This window comes from Panthera uncia, assembly GCF_023721935.1.
Source record: "Panthera uncia isolate 11264 chromosome A3 unlocalized genomic scaffold, Puncia_PCG_1.0 HiC_scaffold_11, whole genome shotgun sequence".
Classification (NCBI taxonomy): domain Eukaryota; kingdom Metazoa; phylum Chordata; class Mammalia; order Carnivora; family Felidae; genus Panthera; species Panthera uncia.
Genome location: NW_026057578.1, coordinates 48,860,984 through 48,869,778, shown reverse-complemented (window position 1 = coordinate 48,869,778; position 8,795 = coordinate 48,860,984). Strand labels below are relative to the sequence as shown.

Here is an 8,795-nt window from a genome sequence, read left to right as displayed (position 1 = left end):
CTGGCGGTGGAGTTGGAGGGCTGGTGAGTGTCATACTGGTGGTAGTGTGGCTAGGAATGAGGCCCTAGGTCTTAATGAGCAACTGTGTCTTGGGAGGGAGCCTTTGAGGTAGCTGTGAGGGGGACCTCCACTTAGAGAATCTGGAAGGAAAGGAAGACCACTCCGGTGGAGTGGAAACTGCAGCTTTTTAGAGGAACCAGCAGATAGCAGGGTCGTGCCCTCCCTACTTTCCTTTCACGGAGAACGGGGGAGGGGGCTGTCGGGTGGGGACTGGGCAGGGGGACAGCTGGAGAGGAGAGAGAAGGAGGTAATTGAGGGGACTGCAGCTGGGAGGGCGGCGACCGAGGGGAGGGAAACTGGTGGCGTCCCCATCTCGCAGGGTCCTGGGCGATGACGCGTCCGCGCCCCACTGATTGGAGCCCTCCTGGCCTTCCGCGCCCGACAGGCTGTCAGGGAGTATAAAGCATCCTCCGAGCTGTGCCCTCTCCGCAAACGTGACCTAGAGAAAGTCAAGCCTCACCGACTGAGAAGCCATGACATGCCGGGACGCACTTTGCGACGGGCGCTCCAGGAGCAGGGTGCTGGTGCCAGGCAGCTCCCCCAGCGGCTTGCGCCCCCGCGGGTTCGCCATCACGGATCTTCTGGGCCTGGAAGCTGAGGTGCCCGCGCCTGCCGGCCCCGGGCCAGGATCTGGCTGCGAGTCCTCCGTGGCCGCACCCTGTACGGGTTCGGGTCTCGCGGGCTCCTGCATGGCGCGCGGGGCCCTCCCATTGGGGCTCGGCCTTCTATGCGGCTTCGGCGCACAGCCCCCCGCGGCCCCTCGGGCGCCTTGCCTGCTCATGGCCGACGTGCCGTTCCTGCCACCCGGGGCGCCTGAACCCGCTGCCCCGCAAGCCCCTGGTCGCCCGCCGCCCCCTCTCGGCAGCCAGAAGAGCAGCGAGAGCGTCTCGACGTCCGGTAATCAGGCCAACGCATCGGGGTCTTGCCCCTGTTTCCTCAGGCTTGGGGCCGTACAGGGGTAACTCACCATCGTCTCATTGAGCCCCTACTCCCAGCATCCCGGATCTAAGGGAACTCGGGACCCCTGAGCGCGGCCCCGTCGGGGGAGGCGTATTCTAGCAGCCTCGCTCCCTGCCCCTTGTCTTTCCCTAAGTCCCTGCCTCTTGTCCGGGACCTGGTCCCGCAGCACAGCAGATACTGCCACCACTCTGTTCCGGACCTACCCCGGGGGTCTTGGCGACTAAGCAGCGGTCTCTGAGGGTTTTTCCCTAGCCCCCCGCCTGAGCCTCGGTCTCTGCGAACGGCATAGGTCGGGGAGGCCAGGGCGTGCTTGTTCATCACCAGCACAGAACCCACTACCCCGCGGGGGCTCAAAGGTTTGCTGGATTCAAAGAGTGAAGAGCGCAGGGCCTGGAGGCCTGGAACTGTCCGCCTCCCGGGGTGCTGAAATAAGAGCCTAGGTACCGCGCTTTTTTCCTTGCGTTGCCTTCCGTCCTCCCGCACACGTGAGAAAGGAAGCAACCTTGCCAATTTCATTGCAGCTATGCTCAACATTTTGTTCCAAGCCCAGCTATTTCCTCAAAGAAGTTGAGGTGCATTACGGGGAAAGAGAAGGCAATGAATGTCTATAAAGAGCAAAGGCCAAGAAATTGAGAGGCTTGGGGTGTGGGGGAAATAAAATGGAGAATTATACAAGAAAACGCAGACTGAGAGAAACTATGTAGTAAAACCTAGAGCTAAGCGTCTAGTAGGCAGATAAGGCAAAAAAGTACGTTGAGTCTCTCCACTGAAACTAAAAGTAATAATATAATAAAAGTAAGCATGCCAATTTAGCAGACAAGCAAGTTTTCACTCAGTTTAAAAAAAAAAAAACAACACTTCACGAGTCTCTGTGTAAGATAAAATGACGCCTTCTATTAGTGGTTTCATTAAAAATGCAAAAACAACCTTCATAGGATGAATTCTTTCTGTGAGAAAATGAAAGGCAAAATACCACTAGATCTTGTCAAGAGTGAGTTTCCTGGATCTGCTTCCAGAGATTTGGAATTGGTACAGGAGGGCAGGGAGTGCACGTCTGACAAGGGTTTTGATGTCAAACCTTAGCCGCCCCACTTAAATGTTGGTTTATTGGTTAAGATGAGGAGTTGGAGGCAGAAAGAAGTGGATGAATTTGGGAGCTAAGTGGGAATAGAGAGTGTCATTAATGGCCAAGTAGCTTCACGCAGTCTGGGGTTTCACTCCCAACTTCATCATGTACTACCTGTGTGATCTTGGGCAAGTTACTTAATCTCTCTGCACTTCAGTTTCCTCATCTGTAAAAATAGAATAATACTAGTAGCTATCTTGGAGTTCTTTTATGAAGAATAACTTTTATGAAGATAATGCATGGACAATGCTAAGCACAGTGACTGGAATATAGTGAGTGCTAAAAATGCTAGCGAATATTGTTAAATACTCACATTCCCCAGCAGAATAATAACTTCAATCCTCATATTAAAATCCAGAGAAGAAAGTGAAAAATGTGCTCACCTTTAAAAAGTTTTCTTTCCTTCCTTCCTTCCTTCCTTCCTTCCTCCCTCCTCCTTCCCTCCCTCCCTCCCTCTTTCTTTCTTTCTTTCTTTCTTTTTCTTTTTTCTTTTTTCTTTTCTTCTTTCTTTCTCTTTCTTTCTTTCTTTCTTTCTTTCTTTCTTTCTTTCTTATAAAAGATAATATGCTCACCTTTAAAGTCCTCTCTTTTCTCCGGTGCTAACAGATGAGGACAGCCCATCTGAAGATAGGAGTGACCTGAAGGTGTCCCCCACCCTTGGCAAGAGAAAGAAACGGCGACACAGGTATACAGCCAGGCTGTCCTCCCTGGCTACTTCCTCAGGACACAGTATCTGAGAATATATGATGCTGCATTATGGCAGGCCCAGTGACCTCCTGGTTGGCACATAGTAGGCATTTGGGAACATAATTCTGCTATTCATAGGAGGCTACAGGACAATCTTTGTGGCATTTTAAAGACAAATTTGTGGACCTTTAAAATAGATATTCTTAGAATGAGTTGATAGAATTCATTGAGGAGAAAAAAATGTCAAAGAACTTTGTTGTTGTTTTTGAACGAAACTTCTGGACTTTCCAGAGGCTAATCATTCAGAGGTGATATGTCCAGTTATCATGAGGAGGGCTTTTAGGGTGTGGAAAGGCAGGCATGGGGTCTTCTAAGTCTGGGAAGCCTGGTAGCCTCCTGCAGACATGTGCCCACATATGTGCTTTGGGCTTCCCTACAGGACTGTTTTCACCGCCCACCAACTGGAAGAGCTGGAGAAGGCATTCAGCGAGGCCCACTACCCTGATGTGTATGCCCGGGAAATGCTGGCTGTGAAAACTGAGCTCCCTGAAGACAGAATACAGGTGTCTAGGGTCCCTTTTCTCTTTCCCAGAGACATCACAGAGAACATGTTTTTCTCACACACAGTGGGTCAACCCACAGCCACCTCTAGAGAGCCTAACACATTCCCATTGACACACAAACTAAGGCTCACTGGCTGCAGGTACCACAATGCTAGAGACTTTCTGTATTTTTATTCCAAGAAGATATTTCCTGTAATCTGCATGTCTTTTTTTCCTTTTATTAATTCTTTAAAATTACACAATAATGTGTGCTGCAACTAAAAACTACATATATAGCTATATATATCTATAACTCTATCTATTATCTATCTATCTATCTATCTATCTGTCTGTCTGTCTAATCTTTGACTATCACTCCTTGAGAGAAAACAATGTAAATATCCTGCTGTAATCTTCCTTCACACCATCTCTGTGTTTATATCTGGCTATGAATATGTTTATATATCTCTATCTCTCTATCTATCTCTATCTCTATCTCTATCTCTATCTCTATCATCTATAGCTATACTTACACACACAGGATTTTGTGTGTAAGGTATTGAGTTATACTTCTTAGTCTTTTGTTTGACAATGCACCTTGAACATTTCTCTAGGAAAGAAGATTTGCCACTAACTCACTCTTTTTTTTTTTAACAGCTAAACAATATTCCATATTATTCCTTTATTAAGATAATATTTTCCAGGAGAATTATCACCAACAACCCAAAACCTGGGGGTTAGAAAGGACCATTGCCAGCGTGAACTCTTTCTAATCAATGAAAAAAATCAGGAAACATAATAGTCTACTTCTTTACACAATCTGTGAAAGAACACTTTGATTTTATTTTTGTCGTTTCTCATTTTCTGGAAAGCCTCAGTGGAAACTGCACATTAGCCCCACAATGATGAGTCCTTTTGAGTTCTGGGTGAGCAGTAGGTACAGCTCCTCAAAGGTCTGGGACTTGAGTGGATAGTTGGCCCTTTTAGAACTCCCTGCTCAGGGGCACCTAGAAGCATCCTCTTTACTGTGTCTCCTCCTGTATGCTCTTCTGCTTCCTGTCCTGCCTCATATTAGGTCTGGTTTCAAAACCGGAGGGCCAAGTGGCGGAAGCGGGAGAAGCGCTGGGGTGGTAGCAGCGTGATGGCGGAGTATGGTCTCTATGGGGCCATGGTGAGACATTGCATCCCGCTGCCAGACTCTGTCCTCAACTCCACCGAGGGTGGCCTGGTTGGTTCCTGTGCACCATGGCTTCTGGGTAAGGAAGAAGGGCCCTGCAGCTAGCAAGAGGCCCAGAGATACTGGGGGAGAGAGTGGGGTTCCCACAAAAGGCAGCCATTTGCAAAGCCAATCAATGTAAATTTACTCAGATTTGGGCCCAGAATATCACATCCAATTTTTAATTAATTCAAAGGCTTGAACTGTGGTCAATTGATTTATTTTGCATGGGAACTGTGTACACAGTGTGTGGAAAGGTCACATTAAGCCTTGGTTTTAAGAGTGGAATGATGTAATATGTGAAATACATTCCAAAATGTTAGAATTTTTGGAAATCATACAACTTAGAGCTCGTGGTAATAGTAATGAGGGCAGTGCTAAGCAGTGAAACCTGCAGGTGATTAACGCCCTACAAATCAGAGCCAGAAGGTCTGGGTCTGGGTCCTGGCAGTCTGCCACTAACAACCTGCTTTTCTGTCTCTTAGACTTTTGGTGCTAGAACAGCCTACACTGGTAAGGTCCAAGTTTTGAGGCTAGGCATTCTGGTGTTTTCTGTTGTTACCAGAGGCCAATAGGCAGAGATCACACCTTAGAGGAATGAGTCACAAGATAGCACCTAGGGCAGGGTGGGAGATTAGAGTTAGGTATATGTATGAGGAATTCTAGGCTGGTAGGGGGAGGAGGTTTTTTGTTTAGCAAACATTTTTTTTTTTTTTAGCCCCTACCCCAAGACACTATGCTGAGACTAGAGATACCAATAGTAAATATGGTCCTGACTTTGCCCTCAAAGACTGAAGAGACAGAATTTGGGGCAGGGAACCAAGTTCACCCTTCTGAACTTCCACAAGCAGGTCAGATGTGGGGCAGTGATGCTCACTGGCATCTGCATATCTGTGGCCTTGTAAGAAAGTGGGCTCAGTGCTGCCAGACACTCTTACTTCCAGAGAAGCTGGAAATCTGGCTTTTGATGTAAAATCTCCTGATTTTAAAATATTGGCAACAATTAAATTTGAACAATTACTGTGATATCCAAATAAGGCACCTTTGTTGGGTGCACCCCACAGACAGATATTAGATTTAACCCTTAATGGGGGTAGATACCTAGCTGGTTCCCCTAGAGGCCCTGGAGACAGATGCTGATGAAGGCATTTTTTTAAACGTTTAATTATTATTGGGAGACAGAGAGAGACAGAGCATCAGCATGGGAGGGGCAGAGAGAGGGGGACACACAGAATCCGAAGCAAGCTCCAGGCTCTGAGCTGTCAGCACAGACCCCCACATAGGGCTCCAACCCACAAACTGTGAGATCATGACCTGAGCAGAAGTTGGATGCTTAACCAACTGAGCCACCCAGGTGCCCTTATGATGAGGACATTTCTAATGGGATTTAGAGAAGCTAGACAAGGAAGAATTTACAAAATTGCTGAATTTGGAGATACCTATTTTTATTTTTTCTCTTCTTTTTTGCAAGGGATGCATAAAAAATCCACAGGGATGATAAGGAAACCAGGAAGTGAAGAAAAGCTGACAGGACTCTGGGACTCAGACCAACTCCAGGAAGGTTCTAGCCCAAGGCAGACAGGATCCCAGAGAAGCTCAGATGAAGCCAGCCCTGAGAATGGCTTGGAAGATATGGCCATTGATCTCTCCAGCTCTGCCCGGCAGGAGACCAAGAAAGTACACCAGGGCACCAATGCTAGAGGATGCTCAGACTCCTCAGGGCTGGAGGGGCTCCAGCCAGGGAAGGTGGGAGCCTGATGAGGCCCACAGGCCCTACCCTCAAAGGCTGGCAAGTTCATCCCTTATGGCATTTTCCACAAGATAACAGTTGTCTAAGACAAGGACTCTCAGCTGGATTTTCTTCTTCCAGTGTCAGGATAAAATGTAATGCCACTTGCTTTAAGAAGACAAATGGATACCTTAGGGAAAGCCCATTTCACCCTAGAATGGAAACCATTCCTTAAAGGCAGTTAATTTTATGTAAAATTTTACTTCTTTTTTGTAGAACTTGAGAAGGGAGGATTTAAAGTTCAAAAAGTGTATTCACTGCTGGGCCTCATTTGAGATTTGGTTCAATATACTGTGTAAATTAATAGGTGGTCTGATGTCCTCCGTCTGAATTTGAAAATATAAATTTATTTAATCTCCAGAGAATCAGATGTCTTTATAAATAGCAAAGACCCCATACAGACATATGAATGAATTATAGTATCTTTACCTTGAACTTGGCTTTGGACATTTCAATTTTCTCATTAAGCAATACTTTGTATTATCCTGAGTGTCATTTGATAGGCTGTGCATATCAGAACTCATAAACAAGAAAGCAACCCATACTTTCCCTTCCCTTCTGAAATAGCATGGGACTGTGTTTAATATCTATAAACAGTGTTTTAAGGTCAGACAAAGCTTCTTGGTCTTTTAAAATTTATGTTTGAAAGCACTTTAGCAACTTGGATTTCATGAATGTTTTGTTTCCTGTATTTCCTTTGCAATTTATTTATTATTTAAGAATAAACATTGTGTGGTGTGTTTGCTTCTCAAGGCACTATTTCTGTTACACATATGTACATCTCCAAGATCACTGATCCCCTAATGAAGCTCTCCCCCCACCCCCCATTCCTATCGGCCCTTTTCAATCTCAGGATTGAAGGATTGAAGGATTTCATTTTTCAGGCTGCAGCACGTGTCATGTGTAGCTTTGTAAACTCCCATAGGGTGGTGGCTGGGTCTAATTCACCTTTTAGAGTTCAAGTTCAGAGAGACTTAGGTTTGAGGGGGAAATGTGAAGCTTCATGAAGAAGGCAGAATGGGGAAGGAAAGTGGGGAGCTTGAGAGGTTTCCTCTGGAAATCAGTGCAGTCAGGCTGGGCCTGCTTCTCTCATCTCTCCATGAGAACACAAAGGATCCCTTCCTTTGGCCTATTTTTCTCATCCTTGTTAATTCCATACTCTGTGAGAATTAAATATCACCTATCCTTACTGCAGAAGCAGAAAACCATGAGCACTACCTTCTCTTATTCATTCTGGCTCATAGAAATTATTGCTGAATCCTGACACTGCACAGCGAAAGAGCAGGTGTTGGTGAAGAACTCTAGAAGTTATGTTCTATCTTTCCTGTCTAGAGGCAGCATGCCAGGCTCTAAGCCAAGTGGCCATACTTGCTCTGGACCATCTTCTGCCTTCCAGCTGGTCATAAGATTCTTGCTTCCATCTCTCATCCTTAGTTTATCCAGGGTTGAATTTGAGCTAGTAACCTGTTTAACTAATACACATCACACTCATAGAATAAAATATTGCGCAACCTCTAAAAATGGTAACAATCGGGCATATTGTTTCATATTTCACATTAATTAAATATTGGTGATTAAAAACTAACTCTAAATAAATGGAAAGATATAAGTAGAAGTAAACAAATATGTAAAGCAGAATGAAATAAACAATTAGTTTTACATAAAAATATACAAATAGTGGACAAATTTCTATGAAATATTATAAAGAAAGAACAAACAGGAAGAGGCAAAAGAGAAAGGAACCAGAATGAGTAATGTAGACAATTTTAAATACATAAGAAAATACTATTCACGACTGGCAAGTATACTGATATGTTTTAAAACTCCCCCACAAATGGGCACATTTTCTGGAAAAATACGTATTACTAACATTAACTCTAGAATAAGCATGGGATTTGAAAAATCACTAACCAAGAAAGTCAATTGTACTATAAAGTGGCTCTAGATCTAGATGGGGTTACGTGTGAATTCTTGACATTTTTGAAGGAAGAGATCATTTTCATGGTATATAAGTTGCTGCTGAGCATAGAAAGAGGTGAAAGGGTTTCTAACCCTAACATAACCTGGATTCCAAAACCCAACGAAGATAGTGTAGCTCTCCTCAAAACTCTCTAGTTAGCACCACTAATGGGAATGTGAAATTCCTAAATAAAGTGTCAGTGTCTGGAATTTAATAGTATGCTGGAAACAATCTTGGACGACAGAAGGTCTAGCCCAGGAATCCAAAGAGAATTTAATATTGTGAAAGAAAATTATTTAAACATTTTATTAACAACCCAGATAAACAAAAAGCTATCTTAACAGATTCATTCAACAAATACCTATTTCTTTAAAAAAAAAAAAACCTTAAAGATAGGAATAGAAGGATGCTTATTTCAAAAACAGCATCTCAATATTTTATAATGCACATATACA

At 44.6% G+C, this 8,795-nt stretch overlaps 1 protein-coding gene across 1 annotated transcript; it reads left to right on the top strand.

The window, feature by feature from the left end:
• The first annotated feature begins 533 nt into the window (after nt 1–533).
• Nucleotides 534–6,686, top strand: VSX1 (visual system homeobox 1). The gene is made up of 5 exons (XM_049650119.1): nt 534–957; nt 2,753–2,831; nt 3,273–3,396; nt 4,451–4,631; nt 6,063–6,686. Exons 1-5 carry the CDS (start codon nt 534–536, stop codon nt 6,347–6,349), a joined length of 1,095 nt encoding a protein of 364 aa, XP_049506076.1. The 3' UTR covers nt 6,350–6,686.
• The last annotated feature ends 2,109 nt before the right edge of the window (nt 6,687–8,795 follow it).

Coding starts and splice junctions, on each gene's coding strand:
- VSX1 (XM_049650119.1), top strand. CDS start 534: ATGACATGCCGGGACGCACTTTGCGACGGGCGCTCCAGGAGCAGGGTG. Junction 3,397..4,450: donor TCCCTGAAGACAGAATACAG/GTGTCTAGGGTC, acceptor GCCTCATATTAG/GTCTGGTTTCAAAACCGGAG. Junction 4,632..6,062: donor CTGTGCACCATGGCTTCTGG/GTAAGGAAGAAG, acceptor CTTTTTTGCAAG/GGATGCATAAAAAATCCACA.